This window comes from Myotis myotis, unplaced genomic scaffold, assembly GCF_014108235.1.
Source record: "Myotis myotis isolate mMyoMyo1 unplaced genomic scaffold, mMyoMyo1.p scaffold_m19_p_5, whole genome shotgun sequence".
Taxonomy (NCBI): domain Eukaryota; kingdom Metazoa; phylum Chordata; class Mammalia; order Chiroptera; family Vespertilionidae; genus Myotis; species Myotis myotis.
Genome location: NW_023416357.1, coordinates 103,176,417 through 103,199,907, shown reverse-complemented (window position 1 = coordinate 103,199,907; position 23,491 = coordinate 103,176,417). Strand labels below are relative to the sequence as shown.

At 45.0% G+C, this 23,491-nt stretch overlaps 2 protein-coding genes across 7 annotated transcripts in view; both read left to right on the top strand.

Moving 5' to 3' along the window:
* LOC118656329 (acyl-coenzyme A synthetase ACSM1, mitochondrial-like) overlaps positions 1 to 3,819 on the top strand; it is a 58,714-nt gene extending 54,895 nt beyond the window's left edge. For all 4 annotated transcript variants that reach the window (XM_036309551.1, XM_036309552.1, XM_036309550.1 and 1 more), the window contains exons 12-14: positions 502 to 601; positions 1,680 to 1,799; positions 3,474 to 3,819. In XM_036309551.1, the coding sequence (XP_036165444.1) occupies positions 502 to 601; positions 1,680 to 1,799; positions 3,474 to 3,569 (316 nt within the window). In that variant the 3' untranslated portion in view covers positions 3,570 to 3,819. The remainder of the gene's footprint in view (positions 1 to 501; positions 602 to 1,679; positions 1,800 to 3,473) is intronic.
* Positions 3,820 to 17,694: 13,875 nt separating this feature from the next.
* Positions 17,695 to 23,491, top strand: part of LOC118656328 (acyl-coenzyme A synthetase ACSM1, mitochondrial-like) — a 50,703-nt gene continuing 44,906 nt past the window's right edge. For 2 of the 3 annotated variants that reach the window (XM_036309548.1, XM_036309546.1), the window contains exons 1-2: positions 17,705 to 17,802; positions 18,108 to 18,348. In XM_036309548.1, the coding sequence (XP_036165441.1) occupies positions 18,157 to 18,348 (192 nt within the window). In that variant the 5' untranslated portion in view covers positions 17,705 to 17,802; positions 18,108 to 18,156. Of the gene's footprint in view, positions 17,803 to 18,107; positions 18,349 to 23,491 lie in introns of all 3 variants that reach the window. The other variant, XM_036309547.1, reaches the window with a different exon arrangement.

Sequence of the window (23,491 nt, the reverse complement as noted above, 5' to 3'; positions counted from 1 at the left end):
AACCGACGTAGTGTGGCCCCCAATCTGTTGTCCCTACTGCTTAGGTGGTGTAGGGAGAAAAAGTGACACAGTAACAACTTCCCTTGGATGCATCAGGGAAATTAAGTTTGTTTTACTTTTTAAGTTTCTAAATGAGATGCTGATGTAGTGAGATAGAATTACCCTAAACGTTTAAGACAAAGTTTGAGGCTCCCAAGAGTACAGTAAGAGTCCTGCTGGGAAGCTCCTGGTGCCACGCCCACAGCCTCAGGAGGACAGCCTTTCACACCCCACCCGCCCACCAGAGGCAGTGAGGGGAGACCTGGGAGCATCTGAGCCTGGAATGCCCAGGTCTCCACATCCTGGTCCCATTGCGGAGCCTTTTCACAGGCCTCTGGCTCTCGTGAAGGTTGCCCTCTGTGCCCAGGGAAGCTGTGACTCCCAAACATGGGATTGGAGGGCCTGGGTCACTTCAGCCCTGGCATCTGCTCAGACCCAGAGAAGGAACCCTTGGTCCCCCAGGTACCGCATTGGGCCGGCAGAGGTGGAGAGCGCCCTGGCTAAGCATCCGGCGGTGGCTGAGTCAGCTGTGGTGAGCAGCCCGGACCCGATCCGAGGGCAGGTGAGGAGCAGGACAGGAGGTCACGGGGTCTGCGTGGGGCACTAGAAGGCTGGTGCAGGGAAACTTCCAGAGCAGTTGGTATGCCCGGCACACTTACACCGTGTGGGCATCAGGAGGCACTGTGGCATCATCCGTGACATCCTGACTAGCTATTGGGTGAGCTGGCTCATTTAATCCTCACAACAACCTATTGAGTTAGAGACTCTTCCTTATTATACCCTTTTAATAGACAAAGAGACAGCACACAGAAGTTAAATAAGTTGCCCGGATTGCACTGTGGTGGAGCCAGGATGGAAATCTGAGCACTCTGTTTCCAATGCATTCATTGGGTTTATTGAGCACCTATTCTGTACAAGGCCTGTGCATTGTAAGGACATAAATAACATAAATGGGGACATAAATAACAATATAAAAGCAATAAGGTCAGCCCAGCCTGTGTGGCTCAGTGGTTGAGTGTCGACCCAGGAACCAGGTTTGATTCCTGTCTGGACTAATGCCAGGTTGCGGGCCAGATTCCCAGCTGGGGGCCTGCAGGAGGAAGCAGGATGATGATTCTCTCCCATCATTGATGTTTCTATCTCTCCCCCTCCTTTCCTCTCTGAAATCAATAAAAACATATTTTAAAAATAAGAATCAACAACTACTTAAAAAATAAAAAGAGTAAGATCAATAAGTTACCAACAATTATTAAATGCCCACAAGGTTCCAGGCACAGAACTGTACATACATTAGTGGTAAAAATGATGATGAAAACAATGATGCTGGGGGTAATAATAAAGTTACACTGGGTGCGTGTTTTATGTGTATCATCTCATGGAATCTGAACATCAGGCCACCATGTCCAGCTCCATGCGACGAGCCTGTACTCTGCGCAGGTCACAGAGAAGGAATTTGAGGTTAAGTAATTTTGCAAGGGAAAGAGGAGAAATTGGAAGTATTTGGATTTGAACCTGGCCTTGTCCTTTTCCAAAGGCTCAGGTGTCAGCTTGCGTTGCCATTCATTGCATAAACACTTACTTTTAAACCAGGCAACTGGGTGGCACTCACCCTGAGCCCCGGCTCTGGTTCTGCGTTGCAGGTGGTGAAGGCCTTCATTGTCCTGACCCCACAGTTTCTGTCCCATGACCCGGACCAGCTCGCCAAGGAGCTGCAGGAGCACGTGAAGGCAGTGACAGCCCCGTACAAGTACCCGAGGAAGGTGAGTGGGGCCAATGCTCGCGCCCTCCCGAGCTCTGCTGCCCCCAGTCTGGTCGGGCGGCCGTGAGACGCTGAAACCGCACATAGAACGAGCATTTTTCTCTGCAGAAGAAGCAATTCGGCGTAGGGGTGGATGCAGCCAACTGAATGGGATGGAACCTCTATTCTGGGTCGGACTCCAAAACGTGCTGCACACATTACCCTGAGGGCAAAAAATATCAGACCAGTGCCCAAAGCTATCCAAGGAGGCTATTTAACATCCTTCAAAATTTGAAAAAGACATCCAAACCAGCCGCTTTCTAACTATTCTTCAGCGTGATTCATACTGAGATATACATTTGCTACTGCATCTCAATACTTATTTATGTACACAACAAACGAGTGTTAACAAAATTATATTTAACCTTAAAACATGCCGTCCATTATTGTACTTTTTATTCTACTGCATTGGTTTTTCTGTTTACAGACTTATTTATTGTCAATCTTCACCTGAGGATATTTTTCCCATTGATTTTTAGAGAGCGTGGAATGAGGGGAGGGAGGGAGAGAGGACAAAAGAAAGAGAGAGAGAGAGAGAGAAACATTGACGTAGAGAGACACATCAATTGGTTGCCTCCTGTACTAGAGCCAGGGATGGAAACTGCAATCCAGGTACATGCCCTGAACCTGAAATCAAACCTGAGACCCTTCGTTGTGTGGGCCGACGCTCCGACCCCTGAGAAACACTGGCCAGGGCTGCATTTGTCCAATAGAGAAGTTATAAAATTATTTGTGAAATGTAATATTATCTGGTAATTTTAAATGATGTAGGTTTTTTAATTTTTAATATAAAGGTACCACAATATATTGTTAAGACAAAAAGCAGGCTATGAGAGAATATACATAATATTATTGTATTTGTTTAAAAACATAGTTTGAAAGGATACGGATGCCAACAGCTAACATTTCCTACATTGTCTGACTGTTTATAGTCAGTGCATCTTGTAAAGCTGTGTAGTTAACAGTTACTGAATATTTAGTTCATGTGCCAGGCCCTAGATTCAATGCTTCACGTGCATTATTCTTTCATTTCATCCTCTCCGCAGCCTGAGAGGGTCTAACCAAGTATTTTACGGAGTTGAAATTGAGGCTCAGAGAATAGAGTTAATACAGGCAGAGCTCAAACCACGTGTCTCCAACAGCAGCAGTGTTCTTGCTTTTAATGTCAGACTCTGCTGCCTCCTAGAGATAGAACAGGGATGTGTACCAGTTAGGACGGGCTATGTTACTGTAACAATCAGCCCCAAAGCCATGTGGCTTATTCTAGGGAAGGCAGCTGCCATGCTCATGCCCCATGCCCACCCTGGTCTCCTGGGACCAGGTAGAGAAGCAGCCACCAGGCAGGGACTTGCCAGGTGCAGTCAGAGAGGGACAGAGAGGGTGGCCAGGCTCAGAGGTTCCGACTTTCCTGTGAGAGGTGGCACGCTTCACTCCCCCACATTTCATTGGTCAGAGCATGTCACAGGGCTGCAGCCAGCTTCAGGAGGTCAGGAGGAGGACCTGACATACTTGGCCCCCACCATTGAGGCCACCACCGGCTGCAGCCTGTTTGAGGGACATGCAGGGTGAAGGGAGGAGTGGGGACTGGTAGGAAGTGACAGCAGGACTCAGGATGGTTTGCTTTCTCCTCACCTAGGTGGAGTTTGTCCCCGAGCTGCCCAAAACCGTCACTGGCAAGATCAAAAGGAGTGAACTTCGGGAAAAGGAGTTTGGTCAGATGCAACGGCAGTAAATTCAGCATCCCTTCTGGGTGTGACCTTGGGCACACCCTGGCTGCCTCGGTGCCCCCACATGGAGGGGCGAGGGGGGCTGTTGAGGGCTGATGGGGAAGGGCCCAGGACGGCCAGCATTCCCGCATTTCTGTCCTTTTAAGTGAACATCAGTCACTACCCAGCCTCCAAGGCCCTTGTTCCTTTGGATGCCCAGGCGGGCGCTCAGATCGGGGCTGAAGATAATAAAGTGCTGACATCGACATCAGGGTGCTCCTGCGTTGTGCCTTCATCATGTACATGAACCTGTGCTGAATGCGGTCCCTCCTTGCTCTCCCCTCCCCCTGGAGAGAGCACAGGGCCTGATTCTCGCTCCTGTTGCCTCCCACACACCCCCCAGTGTTCCCATGTGGCCCTGCACGTCCAGTCTATGTCCAGGGCCCAGAGTTCTGGGAGTGATGCTCTGAGCAGCCCAGGCACCTGCCTCAGCTGGGTCCCAGCCTAGGCCCGGGGTGGGCAAGGGAGTGACCAGCTCTCCAGGGACCGGGTTCCACAGGACTCTCCCAGCCTCTGCAGAGGTGTCCCGTCCCTAATTCCTAGGAGGGCCCAGGGGCCTAGAGGTCTTAACCCTCAGCTTCCCCCATGTGCACCCGCCCATGCATTCCTTCCCAGGGATCCAGGGTCTTCCAGCCCTTCTCCCAGGGCCTAGAGTCCTCCCTAAATACTCCCTCTCCACACTCTTCAAGTTCTTTCCGGCCACCAGAGTCTGCCCCACCCCCTTCCCCAACCTGGGTTTGGGGTTCTATGAACTGTCCCTTCACTTCATCCATCATTGGAATGGGACCCCAGGGGCACACCACAGGCTGGGAGCAGCAGGAGCAGAAGGGACTCAGCCTGGGGGTGGGGAAGAAGCACATATTGTCTCCTTTTCCCTCACTCCTGGGAGTCACTCTTAGGGAGATCGCCTCTAAAGCCCTTTGCCAGGGGGCACAGACACACAAACTCACAGCAAAATGTACTGATACTGATACTGATACCGATACTGCTTGTGGGTGATGTAGTCCTTGAGCCTTTTTTTTTTCTTTTTGGTCTGGGAACCTGTTTATTTAACTGTCTATTTTGAGTGATACCCTTGCTGGAAGTAGTGATCTTTGTCTCAGATCCTTGCTTTCCATTACTTTGAGTACTTCATGCCATTTTTGTCTGGCCTGTAGAGTTTCTGATGAGAATCAGGTATCAGCCTTATGGGAGCTCCTTTGTAGGTAACAGTTTTCTTTTCTCTTGCTGCCTTTAAGATTCTCTCTTGGTCTTTAATTTTTGGCATTTTAATGATGATGTGTCTGGTCATGGGCCTGTTTGGGTTATTCTTGCTTGGTGATCTCTGTGCCTCCTGGACTTGTGTGGCTTTTTCCTTTATCAGGTTAGGGAAGTTTTCTGCCATTATCTAACATGTTCTCTGTCCCTTCCTCATTTCTGCCTCTTTTGGCACACCTACTATGTGAAAATTGTTACGTTTCATGTTGTCCCACTATTCCCTTAAGCTGTCTTCCTGTTTTTTAATTGTTTTTCTTTTTGGTTCTCTGATTGAGTGATTTTTTTTTCAACTCTGTCTTCTAATTCACTGATTCGGTCCTCAGTTTTCCCTAATCTGCTGTGTATTCCTTCCAATGTGTTATTTATTTGTGCTATGTCATTCTTTACTTCTGTTTTCAGAGTCAGAGTTAGCATATCTCTTTTTCATGCAGTTGGGCATCTTTCCATCATTACCCTGAACTCTGTTTCAGATAAATTTCTTATCTGTGTTTCATTTATCTCTTCTTTTGAAGAATTCTCTTGTTCTTCCATTGGGGTTTGTTTCTTTGTCTCCTCATTTTCGTTGTGTGTTTGGTTTTGTGACTGTTTATTAAGTAGATCTGCTACACCTCTCAATCTCTTGTGCAGTACAGAGTCAAATGCTGTTTCTGACTAATTAGACCAGGCAAAGACTTAAAGCCTCCAGAGTCCTCCTCTGCCTGAAGACTGAAAGGATTCTGACTTGAATTGCCCTCAGGCAATTGTCCTCAGTTGTGGTGAGAGCTTTTTTTTCAACAGGGTGAGGCAGTGGCTTCTACCTGGAGGCTGTTATTTTTATTGTCTTAAGTGACCTCAGGAACTCAGCACTGTGGGGCAAGGTGTTTTCAATAGGGTGGGTCAACTGTCTTCCCCCCAGGCAAAGCCTGCTGCATAGCAAATGTCTGTGTAGGAAAGATGTCTTCTGTTGCATAGGGGACTGACTCAGCACAGGAAACCATGGTGTCTGCCTTCTGAGCTCTAACCCCAGAACCCCCGATCCTGGCTTCTGCTTCCACAGCTCCAGTACACTCTGCCATCCCTCTGCCTGAGCATAAAGTGGGTGGCTCCACAGGGAATTTTGTGTGTTGGCCCTTTAAGAGGTTGCCTGAATTTCCAGCATGTCTCCCTGGCAGACTGCAACCCCAGTGCTTTTCACCCAGATGTTATGTGGGTACCCTTCTTATTTCTGGTGCTCTTTACTGGGTGGGTGGGGGGGCGCTTGAGTTCTCCGTGGCATACCCCACAGCAGAGATATCTCTCTGGAACCTCTTTCTGTCTGTGGATGCCCAGCCAGCCCTTTCCCCCCTCTGCCCCTCCATCCAGTCTCTATGTAGTCTCCACTTTTGGTCCTCTATTATTAGGGTTCTCTCTAGCAAGTCTTCAATGATTATTAGGGCAGTTTTTCTGTATTTTATTTCTAATTCCAGTTTGTTCCTGGGAGGGTGTCTGTGCAGCATCTACTTACTTCACTGCCATTTTGAATCTCCTCTGATTCAATAATAGTACTTTCCACATAATATTTATATTATACTAGAGGCCCAATGAACAAAATTTGTGCAAGGTTCTTGGCTCTTGCAGGCCTGGCTGACTCAGGTGGCCTCCGCAGCCCCTCACAGCCTAGGCAGCTTGCCTCGGCCCTCACAGCTGTGGAGGCTTGCCTCGGCCCTCGCAGCCCCAGCTTCATCTGGAAGGTTGTCCGGAAGGTCGTCTGGAAGGGCGTTTGGAAGGTCATTTTGGCTTTCCAGTCTAATTAGCATACTACGCTTTTATTGTTATAGGTGACAAGTATATAGTTTGTTAAAGTGCCTGTAAAATAATTAGTTTTTAATAAATTTGAGTCAGTATTTTTTAGTCATGAAAAATTTCTGAGTCTCAATTCATTTCTTTTTAAAAAAAGAAATACAAGGTTCTAAACTGTGGACAGTGGCTACAGTGTTTGGACAGGTTCAAACCTCTGACTAATGAGAGTGCATGGTCCCCTTGTGGCAAAGCCACATGCAATTCCTAGCTTGGAGGACAAAGCCCTCTCAGCACAATTATAACCCGAGAGAATGTTGTGAACATCTTGACCACGCCCTTACTTTGCCTCGTGGAATCTGGCTATGAAATAAAGACTCGGCTTGCAGGCTGTGGTGCTTTCTCTCCATCAGAGGGAGCAGTGCCCCACCCAGACCCAGTTTTATTCTCTTGTCTGTCTTTTCTTTTTTTTTTTTATTATTAGTTAAGGTATTACAAATGTGTCCTCATCCCCCCCACTAACCCCCAACCTCCCCCCCCACACAAACTCATGCTCCCATCCCCCTGTTGTCCATGTCCTTTGGTTTGGCTTATATACATGTATACAAGTCCTTCAGTTGATCTCTTCCCCTTACCCCCGCCCTCCCCTACTTTCCTTCTGGGGATTGATAGCCTGATTGCTGTTTCTCAGTCTTTGGGTCTGTCCCTTTTCATCAGTCTATGTTGTTCTCTATAATCCACAAATGAGTGAGATTATGTGATATTTATCTTTCTCTGACTGGCTTATTTCACTTAGCATAATGCTCTCCAGTTCCATCCATGCTGTTGCAAAAGGCAAGAGTTCCTTTTTTTTTTTACAGCAGCATAGTATTCCATTGTGTATATGTACCACAGTTTTCTAATCCACTCATCTGCTGATGGGCACTTAGGCTGTTTCCAAATCTTAGCTATGGTGAATTGTGCTGCTATGAACATAGGGGTGCATATAGCCTTTCTGATTGGCGTTTCTGGTTTCTTGGGATATATTCCTAGTAGTGGGATCACTGGGTCAAATGGGAGTTCCATTTTTAGTCTTCTGAGGTAGCTCCATACTGTTCTCCACAGTGGCTGCACCATCTGCATTCCCACCAGCAGTGCAGAAGGGTTCCTTTTTCTCCACATCCTCTCCAACACTTGTTGTTTGTTGATTTGTTGATGATAGCCATTCTGACAGGTGTGAGATGATAACGCATTGTCGTTTTGATTTGCATCTCTCGTATAATTAGTGACTTTGAGCAGGTTTTCATATGTCTTTTGGCCTTCTGTATGTCCTCTTTCGAAAAGTGTCTATCTAGGTCCGTTGCCCATTTTTTTTATTGGATTGTTTATCTTCCTTTTGTTAAGTTTCATGAGATCCCTGTAAATGTTGGAAATTAAACCCTTATCGGTGGTATCATTGGCAAATATGTTCTCCCATGTAGTGGGTCTTCTTGTTGTTTTGTTGATGGTTTCCTTTGCTGTGCAAAAGCTTTTTATTTTGATGTAGTCCCATTTGTTTATTTTCTCTTTAGTTTCCATTGCCCTAGGAGCATTATCAGAGAAGAAATTTCTTCGGCGTATGTTTGCGATTTCGCTGCCTGTGGATTCCTCTAGTATTTTTATGGTTTCCCGTCTTACGTTTAAGCCTTTTATCCATTTTGAGTTTATTTTTGTGTATGGTGTGAGTTGGTGATCTAGTTTCATCCTTTTGCATGTATCTGTCCAATTTTCCCAACACCATTTATTGAAAAGACTGTCTTGACTCCATTGTATGCTCTTGCCTCCTTTGTCGAATATTAATTGGGCATAGTGGTTTGGGTTGATTTCTGGGGTCTCTATTCTATTCCATTTATCTATATGTCTGTTCTTGTGCCAGTACCAAGCTGTTTTAAGAACAGTGGCTTTGTAATACAGTTTGATATCTGGTATTGAGATCCCACCTACTTTGTTCTTTCTCAGGATTGCTGCAGCTATTCGGGGTCTTTTTTTATTCCAGATGAATTTTTGGAACGTTCATTGTAGATCTGTGAAATATGCTGTTGGTAATTTAATGGGGATTGCATTGAATCTATAAATTGCTTTGGGTACTATGGACATTTTGATGATCTCTCACTGCCACCCCCTCAGGTTCACCCATGGCTGTAATGAGAATGGTAGACTAATCCTATAAAATAAAGAGCTAATATGCTAATTAGACTGGACAGCAGAACAACCTTCCATAAGGACAAGTAGGTGGGGTCGTGAGGCAACCAGGGCCATGAGTGCCAAGACAGCCAGGGCTGGAAAGGCTGAGCCCCTTGCACGAATTTTGTGCATCAGGCCTCTAGTATATGTATAAATGAGGCTATGCTTATGAGTTCCTTTAGGCAAGAGGTCCTTAAGGAGTAATTACGTCTTCTCTCTTCCTACTGCCCTTCCTCTCTAACAGTACTACTACTACTACTATTCTGACTATGTGCCGGGCACTGTTCCAAGCAGTCTGCATGTATTATCTCCTTTAATTCTCATATCAATTCTACCAGGTAGGTACTATTACTCTTATTTTCGGGTGAGGAAACTGAAGCACAGCATTGTAATGACTTTCCCAGGATCTGTGTGATATGGTAATTGGCAAACAGGATCTCAGCTTTGCCTATTTGGCACTGGAGTCTGTTTTAAAAACAACAACAGCTGCCATTTGAAAAGCACTTTCCATTGCTCCATATGCTGGGCCACTTTGAGTGTCTTGCAAACATGATCTCAAATGGCTTCCTCTCCGGGACACCAGTCGATGCAATATTGGATCTGACATGGCTGGGGAAGGCACTGGTGAATTCCTGTGGCTTGGCCAAACATAAAACCAACTGAGATTTTGTAGTGTCATAATTCCAGAGTCAAAATTCTTTTTTCCTTCCAGAGCAGATAGGGTTGATCAGAAAATGTAAAGAGAGTGGGAGCCCCTCCCACCCAGTACCCAGTTTCTCAGTTGAGCAGCTCATATCTGTTGTTTTTGATGAAATGAGCCAGAAATCAGAGATGGAGACGTGTGGCAGGTAGGATAGAAGCAGAATATTGTCGGGAGATGTGAGCACGGCAGACCATCTTAAAGAAAGGCAGGCCTCTGCCCTAGCTGGCTTGGCTCAGTGGATAGAGCGTCAGCCTGAAGACTGAATGGTCCCAGGTTTGATTCCGGCCAAGGGTGTTGAGGTCCAGCCCCAGCAGGTCCAGGGGTTCCCAAAGGTGTGGACGGAGTCAGCGAAGAAGGAATGACACGGAGGGAGCATTCAGTTGACCAGCATGGTTGGGTTCTCTCGCCTGGTTCTATCCAGGATCTCCAGCCAGGTTCCGTCTTTTATTGTTTTGTTACATCTGTATTTATACCAGTTGATTTTAATCCTATCAATTTCTATTCCAAAGGTTAGGGCATTTCTTATCTCCATTCCAGGGAGTAAAGACTATGTAGCTTAAGTGTGATTGTTCGTTGTTAAAGTGATTAACTACCCACCTGGCACTTAGTTAAGGGGTTTTATTCCCTCCCTAACTTCAGGGAAAAATCCCTACCTGGGGAAACAACCTTTCTCGGAGAGATGACCTTGGTTAAAGCACATAGCACCAAGAAGGGAAGCAAACATATTAAGAGCAGTATGCCATATACACCAGGTCCCTTGAAACATATGCTGTGCAGATGTTTCATCCCTGCAGTGACTGTGTCAAGCAGCAAGGATGGACTGGCTTCCCGCACAAGGGCACATGCCTGGATTTCGGGCTCATTCCCCAGTAGGGGGTGTGCAGGAGGCAGCCAATCAATGATTCTCTCTCATCATTGATGTTTCTGTTTCTCTCTCCTCCCTTCCTCTCTGAAATCAATAAAGAAATTTTTTTTTTTTAAAAAAAGAAAGGCAGCCCTCAAGTCCATGGCCATGTTAGACAATCTCTTCAGCATGCTTCTACAGAGGTATAACATGACCGACTACACGTGTCATTGCAAAAGCTGGAGAGTCACTCAATCCCTCTTTTCTCCATTTCCTCTATCCAACCATCAGTACTAGTAAGTCCTCCTGATGGAGTCTCAAAATGCCGCCCCACACCTGCCACTTCTCCGTCATCATTGTGTCAAGCTTGCCCAAGCCACCATCCCAGCTTAGGCCATCCAGCATCCTCCTCACTTCGAAAGCCCTTCTCACAGAACTGCCAGCGAGCTCTCCACAATACAAACCTGGTCATGTCACTTCCGAATTACCTCTTTCCCATGCTAATTTATTTCAAAATTAAGTAACCAAGGACATCAGCCACTTAACTGAATAGTGAATCATGTCTCTTTTCTCTTAAAATCCTCTCAAGACACCTCATCACACTTTATGCAGAATCCAAACTCCTTATGATGCCCAAAAAGTGTCTCCTTTGTGCTGTGTCTCCTGCCTGTGTCTCTGACCACAGACTCATCTTCCTCACTCACTGATCGGCCACCCCAGCCTCTATCTAGTCCTTGGAAAGCTCAGCCTCCAGCCTGTGTACTTGCTACTCCTCCTGCCTGGAACACTTCTCCCATGGTCTTCGCATGGCTGGCTCCTTCTCCTCCTTCAGGTCTCAAAATGTCACTTCCTAATAGGGTATCTTTAGTCACCCCCCTGCCCCCCACCCAGTCACACTGCTCTACATTATCCTGCTCTATTTTCTTCTGGACACCTATTACTATTTGGGATTCTCTTGATAATTTGATTGATTTTTTTGTCTGCAGTCTTCTGCCCCTCTCTCATGGGAATATAAACTTGAGAGCAGTAACTTTGATTGACATGTTCAAAGCTATATCCATACCTGGAGGGTGCCCATTATATGTCTATTGCATGAACGAATGCTCCATAGGTTAGTCATAGGTTAAGAAAGTTAATGGGTGTAACGTATTCAAGTTGATAGGAGAGGGCTGCACAGTTACTCAAAGAACTGGGCTGATAGATTCTCTGCCATATTTTGATGTTACCACCTTCACACGTGGTTTCCGGGACTAGTGAGCCAGGAAAGAGAGTGTCGAGACTCAGACCTGGCCTGAAATGCCCTAGACCAGTGAGTTGTGACACCTCCAACCCCAGTTGTAGAGAGCTCATGGCATTTCACGGACCAAAACTGGACCTCAGTGGCCTCATTCTCACTGCAAGAGAGGCTTGGCAATGAAAGAAACGTGTGCACGCAGTCTTCAGAGAGTTCTACATCTCTACCATATGTGGGCAGAGCTCAAGAGATTTATCTCAGTGCTGCGGCAGATGCAATGCTGTGAGCACACTCCAGCAAACAGGCTTCCTTGGCACACCAGGAAGTGGCAACGCCCGCCTGACAAATCTCCAAGAGCCACCTACTCTTAGCCCTGACCCTCACCTCCATTTGGGTAACATAGCAAGCTTGTCCCTATTGTATTGGCTGCTTACCCCTTTATATACGGCTGTACTTCCTCAATAAACTTAGATCTGTGTCTCTGAACCTGGTCTCCCGAGTCGTGCATGCAAACGCCCCAGCGCGTTGGGCTTCGTCATCCTCACCCCCAAAGGACCCCCTGTTCCAACCATATACCCATTGTCAAAGGTGAGAAAACTGAGGCAACAAGGGACAAGAAACCTTCTCAATGTCACAGAGCTGGCAACTGGCAACTGACTGAAACCCAGGCTTCCTGGCCCCTGTCTCCTTGACCTCAACACTGTTGTTAAGTTCCCCACAGGAGACCCACTGAGACCCAGAGAGGATCCCATGGACTTCTCTTCCTGTCTCCATTCTCTTCTCAAAAGTGATGAGTGACTGCTTTTTCTGCTTGAATGACAGGGTTTTTTTTTTTTTGTACTTTGATACTTCTGGTGTTTAACCTTTACTAGCCCTGCCCTCTATTTCACTCCTTCCATGACATAAAAGGCTGCCTGAGCTAAAAGTTCATCATTAATGAATCACTCAGGAAGAACAAGACCCACGCTCAGAGCGAGGTTTCCCTCAGCCACGGCAGGGGAGTTCTAGGTGTTTCCAGCAATCTTTGCTGGTGACTTTGAACAGTGGTATTTCTCTTCTGGTTCAATGGAGGCTGGGAGGTAAAATGCAATGGGAAAGTGGGGCCAGAACAGTGGAGATGTGCCTACCCCCCAACAACACGCCCAACAACACCCCCAAATGGCTCTAGAAGAGAACTAACAGTTCAAGCCACTACCTGTGACAGAACCCACTCACATCTGCATGCCTGGGCCAGGTGCTTCCCAGGCATTACCTCATTCAGCCCTTTCAGAGAGCCCAGGGGCACATCTGAGCAGAAACCCCACATCTCCGTTTTTCAGACCAGAAGAGCAAGGTTGGAATAGCAAATGGCCTGCACATGGGCCATCTTATAAATGGCTGAGACAGAATTTCAGCTCAAGACTTTGGGATTCCAAAGACCCTGCATTTTGCTAGTACACCAATGTTATACTTCAAATCCCAAACTAATACAAACAACCAACATTGATTATGCCAAGCACTGTGCTGTAGGCTTCCACAAATTATTCCATCTAATCAGAACCACAACAAAACAACCATACCCTGACTGGGTAGCTCAGTTGGTTAGAGTGTCATCCAGACCTGCCAAGGTTGTGGATGCAATGCCCAGTCTGGGCACATACAAGAAGCACTCAATAAACGCATAAATAAATGGAACAACAACCTCTCTGTCCCTCTCTCTCTCTCCCTCTCTCTCTCTCACATTAATTAAAAAACACATAAGACATTAGGTGTGCCCAGGGGACACATCTGAGCAGCAACCTCTCTGATACTTCATTTCCTTAACTGCAAAATGAAGGTGGTGATATTGAGTAGGGGATCCATGGGGATATGCATAGGCTGTACCTAAGCCAGTGGCTGGTACATAGCAGGTGATCAATGTAATATTAGACAGCTGTGCATGGGGTGGAGGGTGCAGAGAGGAGTAAAAAAGACCCAGAGGGTGAATATCTGGAATAAGACTGCACTATGCAGTAGTGGGTTCACATTATATAAAAAGTGTGGCTTTCTTTTTCTAAAAAATTTCCATACCTAACAGGGGGGTCGGCTTTAGAATTTGCTGGGTGCTTTATTGAGCCCTTACCCTTATTAGACACAGTACTGGCAAAGAGATTTTTGTAGATTATCTTACTAATCCTGTGGGCAGCTGGGTGGTAGGTATTGTTACTGTGCCCTCAAGTTCAGAGACACAAATAGTGGCCAAAATCACTCAGCTGGTAGGCAGTGGAATGAAACCTGACTGTGCAACTCTGAGATCCCCTGGGACACACTAAGTCTGTTATCTGATAAAAGAAATATTTTTTCAGGCTAAAGTCTCATGAAATCAGAGCTCTATTGCTGGATCTCAAGGCACTGTGGGCCTAGGCATAGAGTAGTGGGCCGAGCCACCTCTCAAAACCCAGTGCCAAACTGAAGTCAATCTTAAAGCATTTCAAAAGATTTCAGAGAGGAAGGGAGAGAGAAAGAGAGATAGGAACATTAATGATGAGAGAAAGTCATTGTTTGGCTGCTCCCGCACGCCCCACACTGAGGATTCAGCCCGCAATCTGGGCATGTGCCCTGACCAGGAATCAAACCTCAACCTCCTGGCTGATAGGTCGACACTCAACCACTGAGCCATGCCAGCCAGGTTCAAATGATTGTTCTTTAAAACTATTTTGTAGGATGTCCTTAGACCAGTGATTTTTCATCATTTTTATCCCATAGCACACATCAACTAATTACTACAATCGGGGGAACACCAAAAAGTATACTATATTTTTTCCCAATCAGACCAAAACTTGGTATAATTTTTATTCATCTACACTGGCTGGCTATTGTTGTGTTGGCTGTTGCCATTTTTTAAAATTGACACTCTAAGGGAAAAGAGGTCAGTTCCACTCACTAAATAGTCAGGTATTGCATGTTTTAAAAATTCTTGTGGTACACAGGGTGAAAATCACTGCCTTAGATGATAAAGCCCAAGAAGGTAGGTACTCTTGCAGCCTAAATAATCTCTGATGTTCTAAAACCATGTGTGGCACAGAATATTTGATGAGTGGAAAATATATTTACCTGTAATTCAGACATTTTGTAGGCACACTGTATCTTCTCTCCCCAATTTTCATCTTTTAGTTTTGCAAATTATGGCAGAAAGGGAAAATCTAACATTTTATTGAGTTCCAATGCCAGGCATTGTGAGGAATATGTACACATATACATATAATATACATATACATATAATATACATATACATATACATATACATATACATATACATATACATATACATATACATATACATATACATATACTGTATTTTTCCATGCATGAGACACCGCCATGTATAAGATGCCCCCATTTTCCAACCCAAAATTAAGAAGTCAAAATTTTAAACATAAAACAGAACACATTTTTATTTAGTAATTACTGCAGGTAATGTTTACATACCAGTACTATGGTATTATGCAGCATATAACTTTATTCAGCCTCTGTTGCATCACTGCTCCCTTCTTCATCACTACTAGTTCCAGACATATCAATATCTCCAACTTCTGTCTTCTGAGTCACTGTCTGTACATGTAAGATCATCCTCATAAACTAGTGGCATTTTCTGAGCTAACTTTGTTCATGTTCTCATGGCCAGCTCCTCTCTCCTCCTGAAATTGAAGCACCATTTTGCCTTTCCTGTAAAATCAACAATGTTCATTTCGCTTGCAAACAATTTCGCCTGACATTGAATAAGCTTGGTTGACACACATAAGCCACTCTGGTCCTACTCCATAACCTAAGTCTTAAGCCTCTGCTCCAAGTTTGCCCATTTTGCTGGTTTTCCTCTTAAGGCCTTCTCCTGTTTTGGCATCTTAAGAAGTTGTTCTTCCTGTTTTTTTCTACTGGCTGATCATACACTCAGTGGGAGGAGGTCCAAACTGTCTCTCTTCTGCTCTGTTTCCATGCTGTTTTGCACAGCTGATTACATTCAGTTTGAATTTTGCAGAGTAAGACAATCCCTTACCGGTATGTATCTTTTATTCTTTGACATCCTTATAGGTTTAGAATGCTCTGATAATGTTGCATCTGCACACTCTCTACCTCTACCTCCAATTACGGCATCAGCTGTCGTCAGTAACAATAAGGCTCGTGATTGGAGGAAGCTTGTTTGACAAGGTATGGGCAGCATTTCCCTCCTTGGCTGACTTCCATGTAAACGACGCCCCCAATTTTCAGTCTAATGATTTTAGGAAAAAATAGCGTCTTATACACGGAAAAATGCAGTACAGAGATATAGACACAGTGTCTGGTCACAGCCCCTCTGCTAAGGGCTGGACCTCCGTGGACGCGGGAATCAGAAGAAGACATGAGTCGCCACAGGCATATAGGAGAGACTTTATTGCAGACAAAGTAGCCATTGCTCACACAGGACCTATCAGACCACTGAGCCATGCCAGCCACGTTCTTCAATGTAGTCCCACAAAGCAGCCGCACACTGGCTGGTCAGCAACACATTCTTACACCAACTCAGAAAAGAGAGGTTTCTTGCCAAATGGTGACATTCGTTACATAAGATAATGGTGTACCTGCCCAGTGCGTAAAGTAAAACTACCGTGTCATTGTCTTTACACATACATATAGCAAATTAGCCTCAAACACCCAGCGTAGTCTAGTCACGGACCCCCTCGCAGATACAAATGTGGTTATAAATATCACTATAGTACTTCATAGTGAGACATATCAATATCAACATGGATATAGATATAAATACAGCTATCGATGTAGTTATAGGTATAGATATGATAAAGCTACAGATAGTGACAGCAGATATTGGCATAATTATAAATATGGACATTGGCAGTTATAAAGACAGATACACATGAAGATAGAGATGGACATGTAAGTATAGATTTCTCCATGTTTAGCCTTCTTAACCTATTAATGCAGAAGCTGGACGCTGTGCTGTCTGCTCAGCAACGTATTCCTGTTCCTTCTCATTAGACGCTAATCCCAAATCTCAAGCAGCCATCTTTTCTGAAGCCTGACTGTTCATTGAGTTTCCTCAGACGGAGTGTTTGTTAGCAGAAACCCCCATGCCTGGATTATTCACCTGTGCTGAGTCTGTGCTCACATGCTTCACACAGGAAGTCATTCATTCACTACTCCAGGTGTTGCTAATATTTCCATATTTTAGAGCAGTGGTTCTCAACCTTGGCTGCACATTAGAATCACCTGGGAATCTTTTTAAAATCCTGATTTCTGGGCCTCATCCTCTGGAAATTCTGTTTCTTTGTTACTAATGTTGTGGCCCCACCCCATAACAAAGAAACAGAATTTCTGGAGGATGAGACCCACAAATCAGGATTTTAAAAATATTCCCAGGTGATTCTAATGTGCAGCCAAGGTTGAGAGTCACTGTTTTAGAGGGAGGTTAAGAAAATTGCCCAAAGCTGTGTAGGTGAGGAGTGCAGCTACTGGGTTTGAACCTGTGCCGATTGGCTCCCAAGGGCACCCTGTCAGCTCCCACCGTCCTCCCAGCTGGGCGCTTGAGGCACTTGGCCCCCTCACATGATCAAGATTAAATAGGAATTTCAAACACATTTACAGGATACGATAACGCCAAAGTCATTTCTTTGTTATTTGATTAAGAGAAGTGTATTGGATAGCTAGGGCTGCTATAACAAAGTACGACAGCCTCGGGGGCTTAAACCTCTGGAATTTATTTCTCACAGTTCAGGAGGCAAGAAGTCTGAGATCAAGGTCAATAGGGGGGTCTCTTTTTGGGCTTAGCTCTGGGCGTGAAGTTGTCCATCTTCATGTTCACACCACATTCTCCCTCTATGTGTCTGTGTCCCAATCTCTTCTTATAAGGACCTCAGTTATATTGGATTAGGGTCCACCTAGTGACTTAATTACCTCTTTAAAGATTCTTCCTCCAGCCCTGGCTGGTTGCTCAGTGGTTAGAGTGTCAGAGCGAGTGCCTTTACACCCTTCGGTAACAAGCACACACAAACACATTAGAGAAAGGGATTGTGGGTAGCTCAGTCTGGATTAAAAATTGGTAAGGGATGATTGCTCAACCCTGGACCAATGAACTTTGCACAGGGCCTGGAATCATCTAAAAATATAACAGGTTCCATGAGAACGGCACAGTTGGGCTCTGCAGGAAGAGAGGTCTTAGAGCCTGGCTAGCATGGAGAGCAGGACTTTCAAATGGTGAGTTTCCCACAAAGGGGCTGGTCCCATGGCTGCCAACCTGAGCCTAACTCCCAGGGGCTGAGAGGGAAGGAGAAGACCCTCAGGAAGGTGTACCAATCTCATCTAGTAGCTACAATCCCTCCCCACCATGCTCTGCCTGTGGTTCCTGAGCTGGGAAGAGAAATCCTAAATCCCCAGTCACTAAGTTGTGCCTCCAAATACTGGTCAGCTGAAACAGAACTGCAGCCATGAACCAAATGTGCCTCGTCTCGTGGAGGAAAGTCCTGCTCCACGACTGACCTATTAGCCATCTGTTCCCGAAGCAGGTGGTGACCGAGAAGTCCGTGCCTGCTTCCTGAGGACTGCTCCGCCATGCAGTGGCTGATGAGGCTCCGGGTCCTTTGGGGCACCCACAAATCCTGCCACGCCTTCCACCTGGCCCCTCGGACCTTGCGCTTCCAGTCTGTATCAGCAACTGGCGCCCCGAGATGGAATGACCATGATAGACCTGAGAAATTTAACTTTGCCAGTGATGTCCTGGACTACTGGACTCAAATGGAGAAGGTGAGGAGGCGTCTGTGATGGGGGTGAAGATAGGCAGGATCTCTCTGGCTTATCTTGCTCCTCAGAGTCTGAAGGGCACAGACCCGATACAGCCGATACAGGCAGACCTCACCTTACCAGTGTCATGGGAAAAGCTTATGTTTTGGGGTTCAATTCTCAATTCTCACCCGGCCCACTTCCACACTTCTCTTAGCCTCCGTGGTTTTATCTGTGAAACGGGGATAATCTCACTTAAGAAATAGTACAGCAGGTAAAAGTATCTGGTAAACAGTAAGATAATAGTGACCAAATGCAAAGTTCTAACTACAAGGTCAGCAACTTGATGGTAATGTGAATTCTGACCTTCCACTAATGGGACTGTGAGCCTAACTGGGATTCAGCTCATCAAACTGGGGCTCAACTTCAGGCTGCTCTCAGAGGGAGGGGACAGGCCCCCTGCTGGTGCCCCTGAGAACCTGACACCTAGAGCTCAGTCAGCCGTCCTCCTGTGGGGAGAGGAAGGCCACTGCAGGCCTCGCCACCAACTCCTACTTGGGTGTGGCATTAGGGTCTGTCCAGAGAAACCAGTCCCTGCAGCCTCTAGAGTTTACAGGTCTCTTCAGAAGAAACCAAGTGCTTGAAACCAAAAGGGGAGCCGTGATGTCTACCCCAGGGGCTGGGGTGGACAATGGGTGGTGTTCCAGCTACTAAGTCCCAGCTGATGATGATCACAGTGTGAAGAGGTACCCTACATTATCTTTGTACAAAGAGAGAATTCACCTGCAATGCAGTCAGAGAGTTGATAGAATTTTTAAGTTTCCCGTGAATTTACCATATGCATTCACGTGTTAGTGTTCAAGGCTTATATGCCTTTCATGGGGCTTCTTCTCCCTCTTTCTTTTTCCTTTCTCTGAGTTTCCATAAGAAATCCAAGGAAAATAGAGCCTTGGTTATGAAGAGCACATTTATTATCCACACTAGAAGCTGGTGCATGAAAATTCATGCACTGGGAGTGGGGGGGGGGCTCCCTCAGCCCAGATGCCCCCTCTCACAGTCTGGGAGCCCACAGGGGCGGGAGGTGACCCAGTGATCAGGGGAAGGCAATGCCCCATCACACCCTTGCTGCTGCCACTGCTGGCTGTGCAAGCCTCGGCTGGTCTTGGTTACCTGAGCCTAGGGCAGCCCTGGGCAGCTGGGCAGCTGCCATCCAAGGCTTGCCTGCACCTTGGGCCAGCCCTAGGAAGCTTGGGGGCTGAGGGGACTGGGCGCCGCCATCTTGTGGCTGTGGGCACCGCCATCTTTGAGGGCATGGCACTCAATTAGCACATTCCCTCCTTATTGGCTGTGGGCAGCACAATCTTTGAGGGTGTGACTGTCAAGTAGCATCTTCCTTCTTTATTGGCTGTGGGCGCCACCATCTTTGACAGCAGGACAGTCAATTAGCATATTCCCTCCTTATTGGCTGTGGGTGCCTTCATCTTTGCGACAGTGTGAGAGTCAATTAGCATATTCCCTCTTTATTAGATAGGATTTCCCAGATGAGAAAACTGAGTATCCGAGTTTTACATAACCTACAGAAATTACATACCGAAGTAGAGGAGCAGAATTTGGGTCCAGGTTGTCTAATTCTAAAATACATTTTTTTAAACGTGGTCTCATGATCTGATGACGCCAAATCTTTTCCTTCAGATTATGAATTTACTTCCATTACTGTCCAAACCAAAAATCTGATGAAGACCTTTTGGACCATGAGATGGGCGGGAGAGGGAGGAGGTAGAAGGAATTGAGCCCAGCACTTCATTTTCGCATTTATCTTCATAAAATTCTTACTCATTAGTTCTCACATCCACCCATGGAGATAACCACCAAGTAAATAGGATTCCCCATGGAATACCTGCTCTTGTTGGGTTTTATATCATTGTTATCAGTCACTGTCAATTCCTCCGTATCTCCCACTGTCCCACCAGCACCCTCATTCCATTCATTTTAATTCTCACAGCACTTCTGATCTGTCTGTTTCACTTTTCCAATTGCCTTAAGCATGATCAGTGTCTCCCTAGGGATGTGTGGTATCTGACAAGTTTCTCAACAAACGTTTGCGGAGTAAATTAATTTGAAACCTGCTTTACAATCTACAGATCTTGGTGCTGCTCCCATTAAAGACTCGGCAGAGGGCACACCATTGGGGTCCACCCTCCTCCCTAAAATTCCCTCAAAACTTAACAGTCTTAAGTTAGAAATCCAACATTTTTGTGTGCCCTCTCCTGAGTGTGTGTGTGTGTGTGTGTGTGTGTGTGTGTGTGTTGGCAAAGAATTCATTATAAAACAAAAGAAAGTGCTTTGTCGCTCTGGCTGTGTAGCTCACTTAGAGCATCGTCCCAACCCACCAAGGTTGTGGGTTTGATTTCTGGTCAGAGCCCATACAAGAATCAACCAATGAATGCATAAATAAATGAAACAACAAATGTTTCTCTCTCTCACTTACTCTCTCTTTAAAATGAATTAATAAACAAAAATTTAAAAGAATATGAGACAAACCTTTTCTACATGCAATAAACTCACATGTGTGAAGGTTTTGTTTGTTTTATTGTGACTTGGATGTCTTTATTTATCCTCACCCAAGGATATTTTTTCCCATTGATTTTTTAGAGAGAGGGGAAGGGAGTGAGCGGAAGAGGAGAGAGAGAGAAACATTGATGTGAGAGAGACACATCAATTAGTTGCCCTGTCAGGGTATGGGAATGAACCTACAGCTGAGGTACATGCCCTTGGCTGGAAATCTAACTCCAGACCCTTTGGCCCACAGGCCTAAGTTCTAACAACTTAGCCAAACTTGTCAGGGCTTTATTTTTTTATAATCATTAAAAATTGTTTTCAATTACAATTGACATACAATGTTATATTCATAAGTTATATAAATGTCTAATCATTAGGTTGTACACCTGAAACTGAGTTCTAGACTATTTCTATCACCCCAAAAGCTTTCTTTGACCTTTCTCAGACAATCCCCTCCCACCCTCACCCTGAGCCCCAGGCAACCACAGACCTGCTCTTGCACCCTTTTGTGTCTGGTTTCTTTCACTTAGCATAATGTTTTTGTAGATTAGTTGTTTCTTTCTTTCTCTTTTTTGTTTTCTTTCTTTCTTTTTTTTTTTTTGTAATCCTCACCAGAGGATATTTTTCCCATTGATTTTTTTTAAAGAGAGTGGGAGGGGGAGGGAGAAAGGAGAGGGAGAAAGTGAGACAAACATAAACATGTGAGAGACACATCCATTAGTTGGTATCCAGCCGGGATCAAACCTGCAACCTGGTACTTGCCCTTAACCAGGAATCGAACGCGAAACCCTTTGGAGCAAGGGCAGACACTCTAGCCGCACTGGCCGGGGCTGTTCATTTCTTTCTACTGCCCAGTTACTTACTCAGTGTTTTATCTGTTAAAACTATTTCTCAATATCCCTTGGTTTCAGATCTCACCCCTTAAAACTTTAAGTTTCAAATCCAGTTTAAGGGTCGTATTTTATCCTCTCAAAAACAGCTTCATGTCAACATCACATTATCAAATTAATCCTTAGCACAAAAATATATGACTACTAAAGTGATATCTTCTTCAAGGTGCAGGAGTTAGGATCTAACACAGACTGAATTCTGAGCAACAATTGTTTTCTACTTGATATCCCAGCTTTTCCATCATTTTTAAAATCCTGCAGAAATCTTGTGTACTGTACCAGGCTCCCTGTATGTAAGCAGTGCACAACTTGTCATCAATACTTGTTAATATTCTTTAACCTGTTGGGCAAGAATATTTTTCACAGCACTGATTTTTTTAAAGCTGTACGACACACATGTATATGTGTAGGGAGCGGCTCTAGGGTCAAGCCTCGGGCTGACCTGTGACAGGGCCACAAACAAGTCCCAGCCTAAGGGGCAGAGCTCTCCTAGCATAATTAAGCCTGACCTTGTAGCCCTCCCTAATTCCTTCCTAAGTAGCTAATGGGCTGTGGGAGGTGCAGCAAGTGTTGCAAAAACAAGAACATTTGTATACATGTTAATCTACCCTTGTTTTAATCAGACTATAAAATTAAGCATCGGTTTGCAGGCGGGGTCTTTTGTGTCCTCATCCAGGCACAGGAGATTTACCAAGCCCCAGCTGTATTCTCTTGTCTGCCTTTTCTTCAATCCTTCACCGCCCCTCCTCAGGTTCACTGTTGGCCTTGCTGGAGCAGCACAAATATGCACTAATCTTATCTCAGATGAGATACATTCTTTGGTTTCAGTCATCTGAGTCAAAGGATCATGTTTGTGCATGTGTGTGTGTGTGTCGGGGGGAGGGGGGATTGCTGGAAAAATATACACTAAACCATTTTCAGTGCTAACATTCAGGGAGTAAAAATGTGATGAGAAATTTGAAGAAATCCTTTTGTTTATAAGAACCTTTCTGCTCATAAGTGTCTATATTGCCTAAATCCTTGTAGTCTAAGAACAGGGCCTAAGAAATAATAAGATCTAACTAATATTGAATGAATAAGTGAATAATTATTTTTAAATTTGAATTATAATGTAAATATGGTTTTGCTTATATAAATTGATGTATTGTTAGCATTTTATTGCAAAAAATGGTTTTATTAATTCTATAATTTTGTAGACAGCATATAGTTAGATCCTGCCAATCTTTGTCTTTGATTGGGAAATTTAGTTCTCTTACATTTAAAGTAATTACTGATATGGAAGGAATTACTACTGCCATTTTGTTAATTGTTTTCTTGATATCATAGCTTTTATTTTTGTTCCTCATTTCCTCTTTTGCAGCTTTCTTTTGTGTTTTGTAGATTTTTTTGGTAGTGATATGTTTCGATTCTCTTTTCATTTCCTTCTATGTATATTCTGTGAATTGTGTATATTACATATAATGTCTTAAAGTTATAGAAATCTATTTTAATCTAATAACAACTTCAATTGCTTATAAAAACCATATTCCTAGATAAATTTGAATAATCCTATCTAATAAAGAGGGAATATGCTAATTGACCCTCATGCAGTCACAAAGATGGTGGCGCCCACAGCCAATAAGGAGGGAATATGCTAATTGACTGCCACACCTTCAAAGATGGTGACACCCACAGCCACAAGATGGTGGCGCCAGTCCCCTCAGGCCCGCCGGGGCGGC